At 39.1% G+C, this 23,738-nt stretch overlaps 1 protein-coding gene across 2 annotated transcripts; it reads left to right on the forward strand.

Annotated features, from left to right (window-relative positions):
• The first annotated feature begins 37 nt into the window (after positions 1-37).
• FAM204A (family with sequence similarity 204 member A) lies at positions 38-23,394 on the forward strand. Of its 2 annotated transcripts, none has more exons than XM_079976772.1 (8): positions 38-186; positions 3,079-3,344; positions 4,808-4,898; positions 7,645-7,681; positions 8,055-8,154; positions 10,075-10,164; positions 22,615-22,721; positions 23,046-23,394. In XM_079976772.1, the coding sequence occupies exons 2-8, from the start codon at positions 3,081-3,083 to the stop codon at positions 23,095-23,097; spliced, it is 741 nt and encodes a 246-aa protein (XP_079832898.1). In that variant the 5' UTR covers positions 38-186; positions 3,079-3,080; the 3' UTR covers positions 23,098-23,394. The 2 variants fall into 2 exon arrangements, with proteins under 2 accessions (XP_079832898.1, XP_079832897.1); XM_079976771.1 differs by lacking the exon at positions 38-186 and adding an exon at positions 426-594.
• Positions 23,395-23,738: the final 344 nt, after the last annotated feature.

The following is a 23,738-nucleotide window of genomic DNA, read 5'->3' on the forward strand; positions in this document are numbered from 1 at the left end:
GTGAGAAAGCTATTAGGACTGCAGGCTTTGGATCGACGAGCCCCACCCCACCCCGCTTCGGCGGATGGTTGCTATGGGGACCGCCGAGCCGAGGAGCGCGGATTGGCTGAGGGGCGGAGTCAGTGCTTTCGAGGGCGGGCTGTGCGAGGAGTTTCAAGATGGCCGCGATGTAAACAAGTGCGGGGGGTAAGTGAGGCGAGGAGAGTGAGGCGGCGGCGGCGGCGGTTCTTCTCCGGCCTGTAGGACGTTATTGGGGCAGAGTTTCTGAAGGGAGGCCGGGGGGAGCTTTCCTCCTCAGGTTGGCCGAGGGAGGCTGTGAGCTCTTCCTCTCTCCAGTCGCAGGTTTACGCGCTTTGTAGGAAGTCCCATAGAGTTAAGTAGGGTTTGCTCCCAGGTAAGGGAGGTGGGCGATTGTGAAGCTTGCCTTGCTCACGAGTAGTATGCTGCCAATGAAACGGGTGCTTTTTTCTCCCATGCCAACCCCTTTTTTGCCCGCTTTCCGTTGCACTTTAATGACAAGGCAGTGCAAATCGCCAGCACCGAAGATCGCGCCTGTCAGGAGGAGCCCCATAACCGCACCTGCCCTTCTCGAAGGTAGCTTTGTGGTTTTACTTCCAGCCCTGTACAAAGGGCGTGGAAACTCTCGTGAATCGATCGCCACAGTCTTAACCGGGCTCCTAGAAGAATAACGTATTTCACAGCACTGCAGAGAGAGGTGCTGCATAGAAGATACAACCCTGAGCTGTGCCTGTTCGATAGGAGATGGGGAATCTGGTCCTCCAGATGTTTAGTATTTATTTATTGAATTTATATACCGCCCTATACATGGGGATCTCAGGGCAGATCACAGAATAAAATCAAGATATAAACCCACAAAATACCTAATAAAACTAAAAACAACAACCCAATCTCCCGCCCTCCCCAAACCCCCACATATTAAAAGGGCATAGGATGTCACTCAGATCAACCAAAGGCCTGGTTAAAAAGGAATGTTTTTGCCAGACGCCTAAAGGTTTATAATGAAGGTGCCAGGCGAACTTCCCTGGGGAGAGCATTCCACAGATGGGAAGCCATTGCGGAGAAGGCCTGTTCTACCCTCTGGACCTCTTGAGGAGGAGGCACACAAAGGAGGATGTTGGACTAGCATGGCCAAGGCTCAAGGATGGTGAGAGCTGCAGCCCAGCTACATCTGGAATGTTAAGAGGTTCCCCCACCCCAGATTAGGCCAAGGTTAGATGCTGGAAATGGCAGGAAATGTTTTTGTTTTATTTTATTTTGCAAGTTTTAAAGAACAGCTAGTTGTTACAGCTGCATTCTTAAGCTTAAAATCCTGTCTTATAGCTGGGGAACTCTGAAGTTTGGAGAGATACAGCTTGACATGGATCAGGGAAAATAAGCGTACAGAGGACAGTAACTTAGCTACAGTCCTAACCTCATTTACCTGGGAGTAAGTCCCATTGAATTATGAGTTAGGAAATGGTCATGATTTGTCTGTTAGTTTAAGTACAGCTCCTTCAGCAAGAAAACCAGGCCCTGTGCGTTTTTATTGAGAAGTGAGCCTCACTGGCTTCAGTAGGCCTTACTCCTAAGGAATGGTGTACAGTATATGATTGCACAGAATCCAACATATTAAGACATAGTAGAGAGTAAGATGAACTTCAAACAGCACAGATATACACGTATACTTCCAGCATTTTACAGACAGAAATTAGAATACTCCTGAATATAAGTGTGTGACACCAGAGACTGAGAATTTGCAGCAGAGTGCCTTTCCTTCATCATATTACAGGAAATAAAAATATAAACATGGTGTTTATTCTGTTTATTTCATAAAATTTATATACTGCTTGATTGTTAGCACCCTCAAAGTCATTTACAAAAAGATAAAATGAGAAAATCAAGAAAAATTACATGCAGCAGAAGTGGAAAATGCAAAATCTGTGCTGGGGATTATTAGGAAATGGAATGAATATAACTGGTTTATCATATCCACTGTAGATGACCTTCATCTGATGCCAAGTAGAGTGGCCTCTGCAACCTGCCATTCTTCACAGAGTTGGCATCTTGATAGAACCGAAGGGAGAAGCCACCAAGAAGTCCAGGGAAGGCTGCTGTGTAGACAGTGCCCTCTTATGAAAGGCACCTGAGAATGGGCAGCCCCCAGACATCTAATGGAAAAAATGAGGGCCATTTGTACGTGCTCTGTTTTTAAGGCTGGGGTGGGTGGCTGCTCAGAAGGAAACAGCTCTCATCCTTCTCCTGGTATCTGAGATCCATAGCAGGAGGAAGAAGATCAGGGTGGCTTTATAATCCTGTTCCCAACTGGCAAAAGAGAGCATTGAGTGGCAGACAGAGTGTAGTGTCCCTGGGCAGGACAGGATACAGTTTGCGGCATACCCTGCCAAACCTGGCTTATTTGCAAATCTGTTTGTGGCCACATTTGGAATACTGTTTTTTCACCCAATCTCGAAAAACATACCCAAATGAAGAAAGTTTAAAGCATCTGATCTAATCCTGGGGTCCCCAGTGCTGCACCAGTGGGCAGTCTCAGGTCATTACTATTAAGTATATTTGACTTATGGGGCTTTTATGTTGCCCTTACACATGTGCCACTGCCACACACCCCTGCCTCGGCATCATACAATTATGGATTATGGCTGCCAGACCCTGCCAAAACACATCATCATAATATACATATAAAACCACTGCTCAGTGTAGTTGCATAAACTGCCTGTTTGATAAACAGTAAGATGTTGGACATTAATTCTAATAAGCCTGTGTAAGCCACTTAAAACTTCAAATAAAAAAAATGATTATTTTTGTAATATTGTATTTTTCTAATTCTCTTTTTATGTCCAAAGGATTTGTTTTCACATTCTGTTTCCTTGGATCTTAGAAAATTTGAATTCACTTTGACATTGATGAATGAATAGTTAAGAAGTAAGATGCACAAGAAGTTCTGACTCTGTTTTCATTGCTGCTGAAGAGACAGCGAAAGCCCTAAAGACATTTTAAATAATTTTGTTAAAGATTTTTCCACAGTGATAATGTGTATGTTATCTTTCATTATGTACCTAGAGATGTGGAGTGGACTGTTACCGCCTGGTGTGAATGAAAGTGATGTTGACACAAGTTCTGATGATGAAGGAACATGGGATGGGCCTGGGCCTGAGTCCATCTTAAAAGAGACAAGAGAACAAAAGGATTTGAAAGGCGTTCTGTCTTCTAGCTCTGAGATTCAGGAACCTGAAAGTATCACTCAAGGCAATCCTTTTACAGCAGTGGCAGATGAAGGACAGGAATTCCAAACATGTCCTTCTGGAGTTTCATTAGATATGTGGAAAGTAGGTATGAGTACAACTCTGCACATGACTTATACTGTGTTTGGTGTAGTAGCTCTTGTAGCTGATGTTTATGTAGGTAATCATTTTTGAAAGAACAGGTTGAAACAAGAAGTAAAATTATGTTAAATGGAACACAGTCTCCATCTTAAGCTGTTCACCTATGGAGAAGAAACTTCTGGGTTTTGTTTTAATATCATTGTCCCAAAGGTTGCTCACTTAAATAGGAATGGAGGGAGGTGTGATTATTTCTCAAGATGTGTGCTGGTGTTACCATTGTTTATCAATTCTGGTTTTGCGTCAGGAGATCATGGAATCAAACTTGAGGCTTGATTTAGTAAGCAGGTTTGGCTACTGTCTGTTAATCTTTATCAAAGTTTCCTAAAATGCACACTCTGCCTTCTCTTTTGCTATATCTTCTAGCAATTATAACCTGACCATCCTTGAGTACTCGTACTTTATTTTTCAACATATTTCATATTTGTTTTACATCTTCTCCAAGTCCAGAAAACACCACAAGCAATTCTGCATGTCCAAATGGATTTGGGAATTAGGTATTTGAAGCAGCTGCCCCTCATGCCATATAATGAACACTTTTCACACTGGGAGGGGTTCAGAAGCAGTTTGTGATATGGCATGGTGAGGCGGTCTGTTTTTTCAAAGAAAAAAAAGTAACTCTCCTTGACTATGCCCAAACCTTTAGGTATGCTAAGGGATCTTTTTGGGTTCCAGCCTTTACGATACGATACGATATGATACGATATCTTTATTGTCATTGTCCCTTGCAGAACAATGAAATTGAAAAACTACATAAAACTACATAAAAACTACATAAAACTACCACAAAACTACATAAAACTACATAAAAACTACATAAAACTACATAAAACATTCAAAAACCCCTAAAAAACTCTAAAACCCCATTTTAAAATACACTATACTACAGAGACCCCTTATGCTGCATTTAGAACCAGAATTGCATTAGCGTAGAAACTGTTTTTCAGGCGGCGAGTCCTGGCCTTTATGCAGAAGGTTGAAATTGACTCCGAAAAATATGCCTGCATAGTTAATGCAGGAAGTGGAATAAATCACATAGAGATCTGTGTAGACTGTCAGTGTAGTCCTGAGGCTTCTTGCATGTGTTGAAGCTGAGTTAACTGCATAAAGATGCTGTGCATGTATTGTTTTTCCTTTTCACTGCATACACATTAACAGCATACACATTTCCCTTGCACTCATGCAGCAGCTACCATGAACAAGGAAGTCCATGTTTCGTGGGCTCCATTTTAGGCTCTGCGGACTCTGATCCTTGCCATTTTGGACCTTTGAATGCAGCTTGCTTCTATTGGGAGTGTTTTATACAGTAGATTTCTGAAATAAGTTGATTTTGTACATTCAGTGACTTCACTGTAAAAGCAAACAAAAGAACATAGTGTTTCTCAGTATGTGTTTTTCTCTTTCAACAGAAATTTCAGAGCCTGCAAAAGAAAAACTTTGAAATGAAAATCCAAGTCAGTCAGAGTGACAGGAGGGGAAAGAGAAAGCGTTCCAGAAAAGGTGTTCTGCTTAATTAACAGAAGTCTTGGGAAATGTTGTTGTTTAATAGCTGAAAACATTGTGCTTAATTGAGTCCAAAAATGGTTAAAGCACGGATTAGGTGGCGGTAGTGACAACGCATATGTTGTGGAATATTGAACTTGAGGATTTTTCTATAATTTGGTTGTGACTCAGAGGTATAAAACATAAATAACATTATTTGTTATGGTCAGGATCCAGAGAACACAACTAGTTCCAGGTATCCAAAGGACATCTTTCCAGAACAGCAGCGCACATGCCACAAGCAGATTATTAAATCTGAGAGCAATTTTAAAAGCAGTTTGTAGTAAGGCAGGAGGGACTATACTTCAAAGAAAATGCCAAAGGCCTTTGGGCATGTCAGAAATAGCTCTTTGAATCTTGGCCCATTTATGTAGTGCTGCTGTACAGTGTTTGTCATTTATTCTTTCTGCGACCGCATTACATAGGTCATTCTAGTTTTATTGGAGAACCAAAGCGAGAGAGAGTGACTTACTCACAGACTCCCAGTTGACTGAGCAGGGATTTAATTTCAAGTTTGGGTCTTGTACACTACTCCTAATTAAACCCCAGTGGTTCTCATGTGTATTTTTATTCTTAGGCAATTCAGCATTTTAATTATTAATGCCTTTTCAGGGTGGTATTTGAACTAGCACTTAGGTTTTTGTAGATTACTATGTGATTCAGCTCTCCAAACCTCTGTGCCCAAACCATCCTACTAAGCTTAGTTGTCTCCATCATAATTATTCTCTGTGGGAAAACTGGTTTATGCTCACATCTTGCCCCTTTGAAATCCTACCTCTATGCATTAAAAGGGGCTCTGTTGGAGGAACTAGGCAGCAGCATGATGGCAGAATTGATGAGCTGATTGGGGAAATGAAGAAACTTAGTCCATGTACCACCACCAGGGAAATGTCTTTGGGCTAGGGCTGGTACACTGAGACATGTTTAACTGAAGCCAGTAGAACTGACTTCTACATAAATAATTTGAATCTGAGTATGAAGGGGTTGTATAGATCCGTAATAATAACATCAAATAGTTATTTTGTACCACAGTAACAATAACATCAAATAGCTATTTTGTACCACAGTAACAATAACATCAAATAGTTATTTTGTACCACAATAATTATACATGTAATTTCCACAGTTGACTAGAGCTTATTCTCAGTTGTGTATGCTTTGGATATCTATTTAAGATACAGTGGTACCTTGGTTGTTGAACTTAATCCATTCTGGGAGTCCGTTCGACTCCTGGAACCATTCAAAAACCAAGGTGCGGCTGCTGATTGGCTGCAGGAGCTTCCTACACTCAATCGGAAGCCGCGGAAACCGCGTCTGGAGTCCGGCTTCCAAAAAATGTTCACAAATCAGAACACTTACTTCTGGGTTTGCGGCATTCGGGAGCCGATTTGTTTGGGAGCCAAGCCGTTCAACAACCAAGGTACCACTGTACAGTGAGAATAATACAGCCTCAGTCCAGTCTGATGTCATTGTTGCACTATATACGGAGGAATTCCAGTGGAATATAAGACAATCCTGTTCTCCTCCCCTCCCTCCACAGCATGCACGTACAGCTACTCAGACCAAACTGTTATATGCGTATTGGAGGTGTGTATAGACCTCCAATACCCTGTGAAATCAGACACATTGCAGCACATTGCTATGGATGTATGTGCACCTCTGTAGAAAAGGGGGAAATGAGATTATATTGTACTCTGTGACAGAGGTGACCGTCCAGCCCCCTGGGGGGGAAAAAGGCATCAGCTATTTTTTCTGACCTTAGTGAACCTTCTTCCTACTTGCCACTGTGCTAGAACCACTGTTCGCTGTAAAAAAGAATTTTGTGGGTGTTACCAGAAGTGCATAGAATAGTTGCTGCACTGCCTCTTCCTTACTGAGTTCACTTGCACCACACTTACCTCTGCCTATTAACCTCTGCCCATGGTGCTTCCTGTAGCTTTTCTCCCAAAGAGATGTGATCTCTGACTGGAGCAGCCAAAGCATGAAATGACAGGAAGCCAATCAGATATGAGCTGTGATGGGAGCAGCCAAAAGCCAACTGCAGAGGGAGAGCCAGAGGTTGCCTGAAGCAATAAGCAGAGGGAGAATTTGTGAAAGATTGCCTGTTTAGAAATGTTGCAGTATTGGTTCCAGAGATGCTCTCCTTATGTGAAAATATGAGATCATTCCATCAGACTGTGTGAGAAAATTAATGATTTGGCAGATGATAATAGTTGTATTGGAATTTGTTTTCTGTTCATCAGCAATTGATGAGACAACTGACATAGCCAACACTGGCCAGTGGTAATTTTGTGCATGGAAATCTCATCAGATTTTGAAACTAGAGAGGACTTGCTTGCTTTGTGGCAGCAATGAATGATGCTGCCAAAGGAGAAGATACCTTTCAGAAACTTATGTCTGCAGTCCAACAGATGGAAGCTGATGTTTAACAACCTTAGTGGCCTTGCCACAGATAGAGCACTAACCATGGCAAGAACTCAGAAAGGATTGTTTGCCCTTATAAAGAAAGTAATAGAGTGCTATAGTGGTGACACAGGTGAGTTAATTGTGTGTCACTTCATTACCCACTAGTAGAACCTGTGCACAAAACTTGCATCTGAGATGTGTGATAACAACAGTTGTTTCGTGTATTAAATTTACTAAAAGTCAGGGTGAACAGGAATTTATAACAAATATAATAATCTAAAGTACTTTCTTTCTTCAGGTAAATTAAAAAAGAAAAATGAAGAAACAACTGAAAGGTATTTAAGAACTTTCTGTGATTTTAAATTTATTTTACAAGTATAATGAAATAAACATAACGTTAAGTTGCAGTGAATTTTACTTACTTTTGTGCCTTCAGTATATGAGGGATCATGGCCTATCTAATCAAAATATATCTACATATTTATATTTAGTGATATCAGGCTAGACTTCCTTAGTTAAGATGCCCTTGTATATCAAAAGTACAAAAGTAACAAATCTTGATTACAATCTAACTATGTAAAAATTTCAAAATATCAAATGTGTAGAAGCAGCATTTTATTCTAAATACGTTCTTTAACAGGATGTTTTAATACATGTTTCAATAATGCGTATTAATAATCTCCTGAAAATGTTTTCCCCCCTTTGTAGCCGACAATCCATAAAAGAAAGCCAGTTGGAAGAGCTTACTAAGTATTTTGGAATCAATGATAGGTTTAAATCAATTTCAAGCAAGGAAGCCCCTCCAAAGGTGACTTACTATACCAAACTCCTAACTTTACTGTATACTTTGTTATTTTCTGAATAAAAAAATAGGCATAACTTACTCATACCTTTGATATGCTTTCTTCCAAAGTTACTTTCTGAAGAGCATTTCTCTCTTTCTCTGGAATGTTATATTTGCCACTTGTGTTTTCCAAGCAATTGTTCACATCAAGCAAATACAATGGTACCTTGGTTTACAGCCATAATCCGTTCCGGAGGTCCGGTTGTAAACCAAAACAGGTTGTAACCCAAGGCGCGCTTTTGCCAATGGGGCCTCCCCCCCAAAAATTGATTGTAATCCAAAAAACAGGACACACACTTCTGGGGTTTGACGTGGTTGTAATCCAAAACGGTTGTAATCCAAAGCGGTTGCAAACCAAGGTACCACTGTATCACAAAACACTTTTTTTTAAAAAAAAGTTCCTCGTTGTGGTATTTGTCCAGCCGCTGGAGTTCATGTCTGCCTTGCAACTGCACCCTCTGGCCTGGAAACCTTTGTTTCCCAATCCTAGATTACGTGAGACGCTGTGGTTACTATATCTAAAGACTGAGCCAACAGTGTTTCATAGATGCGCTTCAGTTGTACTGTAGAGGAGATGTTGGTGTTGCTTTAAGTATTTGTGAGTCAACCAAGATTCAGACTGAAATTACAGAAAAGTAGGAAGTTCTCCATCTTCATACAAAAAACCCAATATTTTTTTCTTACAGAATAGTCCTTTACAGTGCTATCTTATAAATGTCTCCTCACAAGTAAGTCCCATTTAGTTAAATGGAGCTTGCTCCCAGAGAAATGGATATAATATTGAAATCAATGGGACTGAAGCATGCTTAACTTCCTCTCAATCCAGCCCATCTATGGCCAAAGAACTTTGTTCCATTTGGTGTGTTTGGAACAGGAGTGTAAAACTTTGAGTCAAGCTGCTCTGGTAATAAATAACACTTTATTTTCTGCTAGCCTTACATTATTTGTGTTGCATCTTACAAAAGCCCTAGAATGTTTGTTAATGATCAGTAGCAAATTATTTGTTTTCTGCTAGCAATAGATAACAAAACAGATGGAGTGACTAGCAAATGTATGTAAAAATAAATGTAAGCAAACTGAGATGCAGTGAATATCTTCTTAATTGGAAGATGACATTCTTCTAGTAAAGTCTTGACACATCAACTTGTAATCAGCATTCTATTTCCTTCCCCTCCCCTCAGATATATTACAAATAGAGTGTTCAAGAAAGATGAACCTAGAGTTTCAGGGCAGAAATCTATTACATTATTATTATTGCATTCATTAGTGGGCCTTCATTTGTAAATGTTAACTCAAGACATGTTAGGATTTGCCTGTGTTATTAAGGCTCATTCTTATTGCTTGTTTTTAGAGATTAAAAATGTAGTCCTCTCTTCCTTTATAGCTGACAATTTGCAGGCTTGAATTCAGTAATATGGTAAAATAGTGAAGTGACAGCATGCCAGAATTCGTTTTTTGGATAAAGATAAGATCTAAGAATTGTGAAGACGCAGTGGTAATTGGCATTCTTCATATATTTGACACATACACATATTCAGGGAAGCTCCAGGGGTGGAACAGATAAGTCAGATATTGAGATAAAATTTTATTGTGACAGGCGTAAACTAGCCCATGTAATTTTTTTTTAAGTGCTGTATTTATCCAACACATAAGGTGGAACTAATACAATGATTTCTTCTCAAACAACCATTCTGTGAATATCTATGTACTTTAAACTACTTTCCAAATACATCCTGTATGTGATTTGTTACACACAGAAATTACAGCTCTGCAAGTGAATATGGTTTTGTACATATTGTGATACATTTCTCCTGAACGTGTTTTTGCAATGTCCAGTTGATATTCTACTGGGAACTTTCCTTTTTGTCTTGATATTTCTTCCAGTCTGGCCTCGAAATCAGCATAGACAGATCTTTGGCTGAAGGAGATATTGCACAAGCCGAGGAACTAAGTGATAGATTAGCTACTCGAGAGGTAGGTTGAGCTTTTTCGAATATCTTCACACAAGTCTTATAATGTGGATTAAAATATGGTTATGGGATTGTTTCTGTTTCCTAATCCTTTACTTCTTTTTAGGCAGCCCTTTTTCAGCTATAGTATATGGGGGAAGGGGATTCATTGAGAAATGTTATGAATATAGAACGTTTTTGGGACAGACATCACCCTGAAGTCATTCAGGGTAAAATAAACCATGGAAACATACCCAGAAAGTAACCATCTCTGTGGGATTTCACAGTTATTTTTATGTGACAGCAGGTCCTCACGCCTGTTGCTGCTGCGATTACATTTTAAAACGCCTCCTCCGGGGGCTCAGGACAGCATACATGGTTCTCTCCCTTCCACCAACCATTTTATACCCACAGCAACCGTGCATACTTGAGAGATGGTGAATGACTCTGAGTCACCCAGTGAACTCTATGGCTGAGTAGAGGATTTGAACCCAGGCCTCCACGCTGCTAGTTCAAAATTTCACATGCCTTTGAATAAATTGCTGTTAATACTCAAAGAGAACGATTAAAAAGTATGACGTGTGGTATGGGAACTGTCATTAGGAAGTGTAGGGAGGACAATACCACTGACCTGTACATAAAGGCCAGTTGATGCACCAGTCCTGAAAGACCTGCATTGGCTCCCAGTATGTTTCCGAGCACAATTCAAAGTGTTGGTGCTGACCTTTAAAGCCCTAAACAGCCTCGGCCCAGTATACCTGAAGGAGCGTCTCCACCCCCATTGTTCAGCCCAGACACTGAGATTCAGCTCTGAGGGCCTTCTGGCAGTTCCCTCACAGCGAGATGTAATTTTACGGGGAACCAGGCAGAGGGCCTTCTTGGTAGTGGTACCTGTCCTGTGGAACACCCTCCCACCGGATGTCAAGGAAATAAACAACTATCTGACTTTGAGAAGACATCTAAAGGCAGCCGTGTTTTAAATGTTTGATCTTTTATTGTGTTTTTAATATCCTGTTGGAAGCCGCCCAGAGTGGCTGGGGAGGCCCGTCCAGATGGGCGGGGTATAAGCAAAGTGTTTGGGGTTTTTTGGACTGTATTGATTCAGGGTGCAAATGCAGGGTTCTATAATGGTCTTACATAGGACAAAAAATGCTCATAGGTTTAGAAAAAGAAAGATCAGTTCATCTGTTGAGAAGCTATTTTTTCTGTGTGCAAGGAGCATTTTTAGAGGAGACCATTTAGGGCCCCATTGGTGACCTGGTGTGATGTGGTCCAGGAATAGCTTTGCTGTTTAATGCTATTCATTTTGTAAACTGATCCCAGTTTGCTGCATTTTTTATTGCAATTAATATCTTACACCTTAGCAAATAATGGTATGTTTTAAAGCTTATGGCAACCATTCACAAAAAGGTTAAGCTCAATTAAGCTGCTTTAAAATGACTGGAACCTAAGCAATCTCTCCAATTGCCCCCTTTGTGAAGAAGAAACATGGCCAGTGCTGTAACATATGCTCTTGCTTCCCCATAATAATGTGTAGCAACATGTTTCAAGTTGGGATTCTATTTCTGGACATCAATGTGTGAGAGAGATAAAAAAAAGTTTGAGGGCTTAGTTTAAAACAGCAATCCTATATATTAAACTTGTGCTATGAACTCCTTTCCTCAGGGAAGGTTGCCTTTCTTTCCATTTTTTAAAAATAATTCTATAGTTATGAGAATACATAAGAGTTATGTTGAATCAGATCAGCATTCTGTTCCCACAATGACTAACCAGATGTCTAGAGAAAACAAACAGGACCTGCACTGGGCTGGAGGTAATTCTAAAACGACTAGGCAGCACCTGATAAATAATGGGAGGGTGTTCCAAAGGGTAGGTACCATCATGTGAAAGCCTCAATTCTGACATCGTGCAGAGCAGACCTCATGAGATGGTATCTGCAGGATGTCTTCTACAGAACACCATCCCTGAATCCAGTTGGATATATCCTGGACCTAAGCTGTATATGATGTTGTACACTAGTACCAGCACCTTGAATTTAGCCTGGTAGCTAATTGAGAGGCAGTGCAAATGTTTCAGCAGCTGTCTATCATGGTGATATTCTGGACAGTGAGCAGCCAAGCAGACACATACGTATTTGTACTAGCTGTAGCTTGCAGGTCAACTTCAAGGTTACCAGCACATGGAAAAACATTGGTCATGCGATCCTAGTCCATAAACAACCATGACTTCTTTACCACCCAAAGTTGGCACAAGGAACTCCTAGCCACTGAGGTCACCTGGGTGAATAGTAACAGGTGGATCCAGGAACATCATCACAGCATATATCTGCTCCTTCAGGGGAATATGACCCCATCCAAAGCAGGTGGGTGACCAGTTATCCAGGCTTGGGAACTGTTTGCCCACAGTGCCACCATCCTGCTAGGATTCAGTCAGCTGGTTAGCTTTCAGCCAACCCACCACTAAGTCCAGGCACTGGTCTAGCTCTCACATGGTATTTCCTAATTCAGATGTTAGAAAGAAATAGAGCTGGGTATCATCAGACTAATAATACTTCACCCCAGTAGTTAGAGCTGGATCACATTTAATGCTTGACTCTTGGAGTTTGTGCATTGAACTGAGCTTGAGCATTGATGTGTGAAGAGCTAGTTCATCTTTCCTTACCATACACCAAAGTTCCTAAATTTTAGGAATATACTCATATGTCTTTAATATGTCCTTAATATGTGAAATTGAGGCATTTGACTACATTTATTTCACACTAAGTCCACCATAGAAACAAATACTATAGGTGCCAATGACAAAGGGTAACTTAAAACTAGAAGATATCACCCATTTTTATTTTCACACTAAATGAAAACCTGGGCTGACCCGTATTTGTGGGTACAGCTGTTTAACAGTGTGATGGAATACGTGTTCAATGGATGAGTGTTCTTCGGAAATCAGGTGTATAGGTTTTTAATCAGTGGTATTTTCTTTTTCAAGAAGCAGTAACTGGAACCTGCTGATAAAGCCTTTGCTTTGAGGCACAGATCCCAGAGTCCTTAAAGCTGTTTCCTCCCTTAATAAGTGAAACTAATTTTTGATGTATAACATTTATAAGCCTGTGAAACTGATAGAACAGCATCAGTATTGGGGAGGAGGAGGAGAGCCAAAAATAAAAAGATGGCTAAGAAGAGGCTATGAAAACATGCTTTTAAAAGCTAGGGAATGCCAAAACATAGTTGTCTATCATTCTCTCACAGAGAGAAGCAATTTTTATAGAATGGGGTTGCCTCAAATAAAAAAGGGATGTAAAGAATGTACATAATCTAGAGCCAGGCAGTGTAGAATGAGCAATATATATTTTTGAGATATGGGCAATTATTTGGCTCTCTGCAATGGGGCACTTGTTGCAGTTGTATTTGGGTGCAGGCAGTTGTGCTGTGGTACTGCTCTATTGTTTTTCAGGTGTTTAGTGTTGATGAAATAGAGTGTGTCAAGAAATAGTTTGATATCCATAGGGCTGTGGGTATCTGCCTGCGGACACTTGGAAAGGTCTTAACTGTAAACTGTAAACTTCTCTCGGGACCTTCTGGTATCATCTTGAATTGTCTTGTTAATTTCTATTTCTCCCTGAGATTATAGGATCACGGTGGACTTGGTTAGAATATCTGGTACACAGGCAGCAGCCATTTTAGGCATGTCAAATTTATGCCCAATCGTTGATGCATGAGTCCTTTTGGACCCAGATGAGAGGTGGCAGAACGGTGTGGGGCATCCTTGTACGTGCTCTGCTGTCACCTGTGGGGGCCTGGAAGAGAACTGCCATGTGAAATGGCCGCCACCTGCAGTGTTGTCAGTGCCTAGTTATAACATGGATTATATTGTATGAGACTTGATTGCACCTGTTTGTGCTGGTAGAAATTTCAGTCATGTTCACAAAGCAAGGGGGCAAGATTACTGTCAGATTCATTGATGTTTCCATGTATGTCTCCAACATCAATAGAATGAAATTGTGGTAGCAGTTAATGAGGGACTTCAACAGCTGTTCAAAAATCTTGGTATATAATTCCTTCTAGCTTGTCCCTGTTCTCATGTTTGATAACACTCTCAAAGAATTCTAAATGGTTGGTGAAACAAGACTCTTTGGAGAATCCATTCTGATTGTTCCGCATTAAGACTTGTTCTTCTATATATTTAAAGATTCTAGCTTTAGTAATGCTTTCCACCAGTTTACATGAGACAGAGTCAGGAATAGTTCTCTGCATAAAATTATCAGGTTTCCTTCATGATCAATATATTGTGAAACAGTTTCTTAAAATCACTTACTTAAATCCTAAAACAATATTCTTCAAATGTAATATGCAGGAATTCTCCCTTGAGGGTCAAGATGCACATGGTTCAGAGAACTGAGCTGGCAATGTAATTTTAATTGTTAATATTTTGTGAAAGTTGTGGGTTGTAGCCAGAAAGTCATATTCAGAGTAATAAAAATAAATGGACTTAGGTGTATTGAATACAGTGGGTCTAATCTGGAGTATGACTTAGTTGGATGCAACCCAGTAGGCTTAAAACTTTGCTTTGATTTCATGTGCTGTTCTTATTTATAATGGCTTGGACTGTGCTCACACAGCATGATTTACCCAACCTCTTCATCTGTGCTGCAGCCTCAAGCAAACCCCGAAAAGCTACTCTTGAGGGTCCAGAATGACATGAGATGAGGTGTAGGGAACTGCAGGAGGAAGGGGAATTGGTGGGAATTAGAGGCACCTTAAATCTATGAAAGTGTCTTCTGCTTGTGCAAGTTCACTTTTGGATCCAAGCCAAAGTTAAGAATGCAGAATAATTAAGCTATAGCTAAATTATGTGAGGTTTCTTGTTAATCTTGGGTGTCACAGAAAATCGTACTACAAATTATTCATTTACATAATTATTCTTTTGGACGTGCTAAGAAATTTAGAATTCCTGAATTATACTGGCCATATAAAAGATACCCCATTTTGCAACCTACAGAAAGGCTTTAAGAAGTTGTTATTAATCAGTGTAACTTTGATTAGTTTAAATTAAATAGATTGTTAAAGAACACTTTTACATCTCCGTGAAAACCTCCTGACTCTCTGGGCTGCTTAACAATTCATGTATTTAAATATTTTCTGAGTACTGTGCAGGACTGACTATTAAATAATTTGAACACATTTTCTTTTAAGCAATATAGTCTGTGACCATTTTTTAAAAGCTTATACAGCAGTATACTTACATATCTGCTACTGATGAATTCCCTCCAGCTTAGGTCAGCAGGGCCCACCTCAAACAAATAAGTTTGGATTGGCCTCAAATCTCCTCTGCTCTATCACGTTCCTAATGTCTCCCCATAACCCCTCTTCCCCAATGCTGGGGCTGGGCAGGGAAGGTAGAGCTGCTTTGCCCAGCAGTGTCCATTGCTGCAAGGAAGCATGGAGCTACAGTTTCCATTCTTCCTGGATTATCACCCAGGCATTCAGCCGGAAGCCTCTGCTGTTGGGAAGTCTACCTGTTGGGAAGTGGCTGGGGAAACCCAGGCAGATGGGTGGCGTATTATTATTATTATCATTATTATACCTGCCACTGGTGCTATCTCCTTCATCAGAGTGAGGTCAAGAAAAAGGGGCTCCTGGTGGTGTGGATTGGCAAGGACTGATGGGGATGAATCTCTAGGAAGGCCTCCAGCAGCCAAGGTTTTTCAAGGATCCAACTGGAGCATACATAGCAGCTCAATTCCCAATACAGTGGAGCCTTGGTTCTCGAACTTAATCAGTTCCGGGAGTCTGTTCGACTCCTGAAACCATTCAAAAACCAAGGCGCGGCTTCTGATTGGCTGCAGGAGCTTCCTGCACTCAAGCGGAAGCCGTGTCAAACGTTTGGATTCCAAAAAACATTTGCAAACCGTAACATTTACTTCTGGGTTTGCAGCATTTGTTCATCAACTAAGCTGTTCGAGAACCAAGGTTCCACTGTAGTTGGAGAACTTCTCTGCTGCTCTGCTCCTAAGTGACCCATGATTCACAACTTGTGTAATTTTGTATGGCAAGCTTGATAACTCAGTGCCATCACTATAGCCTTAGTTTTCCTTCAGTATTTGAACTGTTGAAGAAAAATATTTTTATTAGTAGTGGTACTTTAATTCTTCTATCATTGAAATTTGAGTGGTTACTTGTTTACTATGTGTGAAAGATCTCCTGCCCGATCCACCCTCAAAATACTTAATATCAAAAGTTTTTCAGTTACCTTGTGACTTAGTTCCTTTGCTCTGTTTTGTAATAGTGCATTAAAATTAGGGCAGTAACTTAAAGAGCAAAAGGCCCTGCCATTTCTGACTTTTCCTGTGCTATCATTCCATTTGTTCACCTAGTAGTTTGCGCCCTTTAGTGTATGAGATTTCACAAACAATAATTTGTATGTTCTTGTTTCAAATTTGTTCAGATGATTCATGATATTAAATATTACTTTATAGTGTTCAGTCATTCCTGTACTATAGCCAAACTAGTATGATTATTTTTCATAGACACAGTTGATACACTGTACAGGGAATGGATGTGTTGTTGGCCATTGCGAATAGAGTTGGCAGTTTCCAGAATCACATACAAAATGTTCAGTAATACTTTACGTGCTCAAAGAAATTAAAAATATATATTAAAAAATGTAGAACAACCATGTACAATTTAGAAGTGCCTTTTAATGTTAATGTGCTGGGGGAAATAAAGACAAATACAATATATTTGTGGCTAATTCTTCTGCCTGTCTAGTGAAGGTGTTTCTGAGTTTCTCTTCAATGAGGTTGTTTTCTCTTAACCTTTAGTATATGACAGGGGTTATCACCTAGGATTATATTCATATGCTCTCTTAATTATGTATATCTTCTTTTTAACAAACCTTTAAAAAAGATTTCAGATGTTACAAGTCTAATTAAAGAGACAAAGCACAGTTTATACTGTAGATTTTTTTCTGCAGTTCAATTAATCAGCATGTTTTCTCTTTTAATTAAAACCATTTTAGTAAATTAAAGCCCACAGCAAAACACATATATAATTTGTTTGTAATTAGCTCTTAATTGGTGGTAGTTGAAGCTTAGCACCCTTGGTTTCTTTCTTCATGATTGCCATTTTATTAGCAGCCAGTCATTAATTAATCTTTTTTTCTAATTAGCTTATAAAACTGTTGATGGCACATTATTGTAAATGTGATTTTAAGTTCAAAGCTTGTTAATAAGCTTTCTTACTTAGAAGAACAGAGATAAAGAAATTGCTGAAAACAGTACTACAGTTCTTTTTTTAAAAACAGCCTTTCTTACAAGGGGACTGTGTAAAACATCTAACAGCTTATGGTTAATTTTTAATGCTGTTTCTTATGAATGGAAGAAGTTACTTGCATATAAATATTTGAATCTAAAACAAAGCTCAAATATAGAAACAGTTTTTAATGTCCATGCTATATGACAGAGTTGTCCACATATACAGTAATTTGATGATTTAATATTCCTCTATAGAAACCCAACAAAGGTATTACAAAGTATTTTGTACTAGAAGTTGAACAAATCATTGACAGAAGACCATTCTCACTTGAAAATCCACTCAATATTCTTGTTTGCTTTATATAGTTAATATACATCAGCAATGGATAACATTCCACAACATAAAAGGGGAAAATCATAGCCGTGGGCAGAACCTGAAATAACTAGATTCATATTTGATGAGAAACTGTAATATAGTATTAAAAGGCTGTTTGGTTTCCCTGATAGACCACAGGATGCTTCAAGACTTGTTAGAATAGAGATGTTCTTTTAAAACCCCTTTGGGTTTAGCCTTTTATAGAACATGCCTACATATGACATTTCTGAATCCAGCCTTGAATGTCCTAGAGAGTATGTATTTTATAATGGGGTTTTTGAAATAAATCTTTTATCTTTTGGTGGACTTTCATTCCACCAGCCCAGAGGCTCAAGGTGGCACCCAAAAGGTGAAATAATGTATAAACCTAACCATCAAATATAATAATACAAAATCTTAAAAGCAATACACAGCTCAAAACAGAGGCATCAGTCATTGGCCACTAAAGGCCAGCCTAAGCAAAATAGTTCTGCATTGCTTCCGGAAGGAAGCCAGACGTACTCAGAGATGCTTCCAAGAGGAAATGAATTCCATGGCCAGGCAGTTGCTGTGCAGACAGCTTGCTCCCTTGCCCTCAATGTTCTAACTTGGCGCATGAACCATGAGAGCATCTTCAGCGGATTTCAAGGGCTATGGTGGGTCATAGATGGTTCCCCTCCAAACATTTCATCAAGCATCTCAAGCTTTATTTATTTTTTGTAATGTTTCCTGAAGTTACAGTAAACACATTTTGCAGCTTTTAAGATCGTCTATTTTCCTCTCTCTCCTTCAACTTTATTTACTATTTCAAACTTCAGCCGTTCCTTTGCTGCTGCTGCTTCTTTTTTTTAAAGGGTTTTATGATGCTGTGCAAGAAACACTAGAAAGGGATAGCTGACAAGGAAAAAATTAAAAATTGGATAAAAAGTAAATGAATAATGTCATATTACTAAAAAGATGAGAGGCTAATTTGTGCCGACTTTTTGCTAATTTTGTTCAAGCCTCAAAATGAGGAGCTGTCACCCGTTCTGTGTAGCACTGATGACAGTGCCAATGATCCATGAAATAAGCTGCCGCTGGCTTTGTTCTGATAAGAATGAACAAATCTGCACAATGTACGGCTCCCTGAATCTCATTTTCATACTTGCATGCAGGCTAAAAGAAATAAGCTGTTTGCAGGCTTGATTAATCAGACATTTGAGGGGGTTTTGTCTCTTTGATCTCTTTCGTCTCCTAGGTAACTTGCTTGACATTAATGTTGAGCTTGAGTAAAGACAATCAGGAATTGTAGACCAAACTGATATAAAAATTAAAGACCTTAGCACTTTAAGTACTTCAGTAATGGTTCCGCTTTACTTCAGAAAACATCTGTTTTCATTTAATTAAAGAACAAAAGCGAATAGCATAAATATTTTTCATAGAAACCTGTTATTCCACAAAAAAAGTTTTAAGTATGAAAATTGGTATTTTTTAAAAATATGTGCCTTCATATGGTTTGGCACGAGATGAGGATCCAGGTATTCTTCATGGCTATACAGGTTTTTTTTAAATGAAAAATAATGGATAGCAAGTTTGCCGTTATGCTGTATTAAGCTGCAAGAGCAAGATTTTTAAAATGATTATCTATGAACTTAAATTAGAATGAGTTTGCCCCCTAGAAAACTAACTTGATTTTAAAAGTTTGTCTCTGAAAAATGTGTACTACATTACAAGGATGAGCCATAATATCTACGTTACTTCCCAATATGATTTACACACTTTAAACCTATAAAATTGAAAGGATTTAAAAAAAATAAAAAATGTCGCAGTGCGTTTGCTTGAGGTTATGCAGACGCTTTTACAAATCTTCCAAGTGGCTGTAAAGATGAATGCCTCAAGGGTCTAGCCAGGGCCCTGCTTTTCCAACCAGCTAAAGCCCTTATCTTAAATCCAAGCAAAGTACCATTAATCTTTTTGAAAGACCTTTTATGGCTTTTAATATATCCCAAATTAGAACATTTTACACCCTTGGTTCCTGAAATGTGGTGATAAAAAGCCTTTAGAGCTTAATTTTCCTTACTGCGTGCTCTGACCAATTTGCAGTTCTTTGTGATAATGTTTAGACACCTTAATTAAAATGCAGCAAAATATTGGATGTTCTATATGGAAAATGCTGATACTTTGACTACACAAGAAATTGTTGTATGTATTTTTATTCATGTTTTATTGCTTCTTACAACATTGTATTTTGCTGTATTATCTGATGGCCTGAAACATTTTTTAAAAAATAAATAAATATAAAACCCATTGACCAAGATTTCAGGGGCTTCTGTTAGGAAAGGAAGTGAGGCTGTATGTGAGGGTGTGGATGGGAGGGCAGTATGCTTACACTTGAATCAGACATGGCTGTGTCTGATTTATTCACTGCAGCTTTGTCCTTTAGAAGTTGCATCAATGCAGTCCTTGCACAATAACATTAAGTCTGCAAAATGGTTCTCTCTCCCGTTCTTTGCAATAGTACGGGCTGCTTTAGCCCATTCTAGAACCATGCTTGGCCAAGTCTGTGTTACTTTACTCCAAAGATATCCAAAGAAAGAGGCAGCAATCCAGAGAATTTAGCCAGGCCTTATTAGCCGGGCAAACAAGTGCAAGCTAGCTAATAGTGGGTAAGCTACATCTGTGGTTACAGTGCCCAGATCAGGGTTAGAAGCTTGCGGGCATCCTAAGTACTTGAGTGAGCTTTATAGTTGTTTAAAATGGCAGAAATTAATAAATGGGTGTTCTGGGATATAAAAGGGGGTATTGGGGCGGTTAAAAAAATACTGCTCTTCTTAAAGACAGTATCTTTTTAGGCTTTGCAGTGCTTTATTTACTTATTTAAACGGCTTGATTGTAAGAAAACCTAAGCGGTTTCCAAAAATATAATTATATGTTATATGCTGGCAGGGTCTCAGTCATGTCAGCAAGAGTGCTGCAGCATTATACACTATCCACAGCTTTCGGATCAAGCACAAGCCCCACATAGAGTGCATTGCAGTAATCCAATCTTAATGCATATTCCTAGATACTTAGGTTGCTGTATGAATACAATTCCTGAGCCGTGATGCTAATTATCTGTGTTCTAGTTAAAACATAGTTCATAACTTGGGCAAACTACTTCTCTATCCCCATTAATTTCTTCATTCAGCCCGGTTTTATTTATCTTTCAAATGTCCTACTTTTTTCAGTGATGTTGCTATAATAGTGTCAGTGACTTCACCTGATTTTTGGCATAGGTTTTGTCTACCTCTCAAGATAATCTCACCAAACTCTGCATGGGTGTTCCCGGAGTGGGGGCAGCAATCTTTGTTTATATTTGAAAGCTGGGCACCATTTTGAATCAAGATGGTGGGGAAAAATCATGACTTCACCAGATTTTTGACGGGAAGAATCCAGACTCACAAATTACACTATCTATTTTAAAATCACAATATTTTTTAGTTTCTAAAAGGCACTCCCCGCTAGTATGTGTATATATGGAATTAATAAATATACATATATTCATATGTGTATACCCCACCCCACCCCGCTTCTCTCCACAATCACCTCTGTTTCTTTCCTTTGGCTCCCGCTGTCCTCTGTCATATGTCAAATGGCATTTTCAAGTTCAGAAGAAGCATGCCATAGAAATACCAGTTGCAGGGGCACAACAGCAGTGCTGGAGAGGGCTAGCTGCTGCCTTCATGCCATGTTTATGGGCTTCTCACTCTGGGAAACAGGATGCAAGACTTGATGGGTCTTTAGTCTAATCTAGCAGCACTCTTACACTCTTGTGGTACATCACTGGCAATTATGTAGGTTACCCCTGAGTTTGGTTAGTAACTTGGCTGAATCATCGTCCCTCAACACATATAGAACCTCTGTTTGTGGATCAGTTGGATCCCAGCCATTGTATGTATTCCATCAGAGACTGGTTCTCCGATAACCCTGAATGAGTGGTCCTTGGATTTATTTAGTGTAGGTTTAACTCACAGCTTAAAACTACAAGAAAAAGCTAACCTGCCAAGGATTTGTTATCTATTGTCCTCGTCACACTGAACCTTTACTGAGAGAATCGGAATACTGAGATTTAATATTTCTGCTATTCATAGCAGCTGGGGAAACCCAGCCAGATGGGCGGGGTATAAATAAATCATCATCATCAAATAGTATTTTTTCAGTTGATTTTCTTTTTTATATCTTTTTGTTGATGGTGATGTCTTGTTGTTATTGTGACTGATCAAAAATATAATTTGGTTGTAGCTACTTTGTGGCCTCTAAAGGTGGAAAAGCAAAGTATAAATGTTTTGTGGAAATCAAATATCTGAAATGGTGGGGGGAATCATCTAAAAACCCAAGAAAATTGAGGGGATCCTTTTTCCTTTGCCTATGCAAAGCCTGGAAAGCCCTAGTGGTGTCTCCTAAGCACTCAATTTAAAAAGTATAAAGAAGGCATGAATAGTCACAACAGTATATCCATTCCTGCTCAACTTCTAGAGAACATGTGCTGAAATGAAACTTCACAGCAACTTTGACTCTAATAGAACAGCTATTATGTTGTTGTTTTTACACGATTATCCCACCTCTTTTTCAAACTGTGCCAAAACTAATTTGATTTCCCATGGTTTACATCATGGCGGTTGGCTGCTAGGCAAATAATGAACTTTTCTTTCACTGAAAATCAGTACAGGCTTCACCTTCCTTCCACCTGTTGCTGAATATAATGTACCCAGAAATGTTCCATAGTAGATGCAGGACAGTTGAGTCAGGTACAAATGCTAAAAACGTCTCAGACAAAGCTGCTTTAAAGGGGCGTTCTTTTTGTCTTTCTTTAATTTCTCCTGTGAACTCACTTGCTTATGTTCTTCTCTCCTTAGCTTGGTGTGAAAATTTCCAAAGCTGTTGCTTGTCGAAATTTTGTGAAAACAAAGCAAGATGCAGAAGCTTGTCAAGAAGCCCGGAAGAAAAAGAAGCTTGCATGGGGGTGGGTCATTGGCCTTCTATATTTAAGACTAATAGAGATTCTGAGTAAAATGTTTTCTGCCTTCAGATTGGCTTCTACTAATCCTTGTTTGCTTAATTTGACCTTGGCTTTTTCCTTGAGTAGTGCATCTGCTTAATGTAGAGTCTTTACTACAGCTGATACATTATTCAAATGTTTATACTTTCCCTTTTGTGATTGCTGGAGTATTAAAAATCTAGTTCCAATATAGCCATTGCTGCTAAATGAAATTTGATTGAAAACTCCCTAAAGTGTACTTTGGTAGATACTGACATACATTTGTTTTTTTGTTTTTGTTTTTTTCAGGTTTGAAGCCAAGAAAAGATGGGAAACTAAAAGCAACATGGGATACATGTAGTTAGTTGTGTCTTGGAAGGGGTGGGGGTGACATTTAAATCTGAGGGGAAGTGTTTGTTAATATTGAAGATACATAAATTATGTTTTTCATTGGGTTTTATTTCCATTAGTTGTGCAGCTGGGGGAATCACCGTTGAGTAATTTAGGCTTGCATTCCATACTCTTAAGTATCTCTGGTATGTCTCGAATATACTCTCTTTCGCCCTGGAAATATATCCAATTTATTACCTTTCAAATATTCTAAAGATTTAAATCTCTCGTTTGCCTTGTAACTATTAAAATACAGTCTAGAAAAAAATCTCTTAATTTTTTTTAGTTATTTATTAACATCAAAAACAATCTTTATTTACAATAAAACACCATGTTTGGAAAGCCTTGTTTTTACATAATAATGAGACCAGGCAATGATAATATTCCCTCAAAACAAAACCGCAAGCAAATTAGCAATAACTCTCACCCCCACCATGTTTCTTCAAATGTCAGTCACCTATTTGAGAGTTAAACTGGTAAATTTCATTTACTATTAAGCAAGACTGAAATATTAACTTAATGGTGATTTATAATATTTGAGTACTTTGAGCTAAAACATGGTGCCAAGAAATAATAATTTGAAGGTTTATGACAAGTCCAAAGTTTTCAGTC

This window comes from Podarcis cretensis (genome assembly GCF_951804945.1).
Source record: "Podarcis cretensis genome assembly, chromosome: 5".
Classification (NCBI taxonomy): domain Eukaryota; kingdom Metazoa; phylum Chordata; class Lepidosauria; order Squamata; family Lacertidae; genus Podarcis; species Podarcis cretensis.

Bases quoted from the DNA above. Each gene is read 5' to 3' on its own strand.
- FAM204A (XM_079976771.1), top strand. From the start codon at position 441: ATGCTGCCAATGAAACGGGTGCTTTTTTCTCCCATGCCAACCCCTTTT. The intron at 3,345-4,807 runs GTAGGTATGAGT...CTCTTTCAACAG, and splicing joins TTTCATTAGATATGTGGAAA to AAATTTCAGAGCCTGCAAAA. The intron at 10,165-22,614 runs GTAGGTTGAGCT...TTCTCTCCTTAG, and splicing joins ATAGATTAGCTACTCGAGAG to CTTGGTGTGAAAATTTCCAA.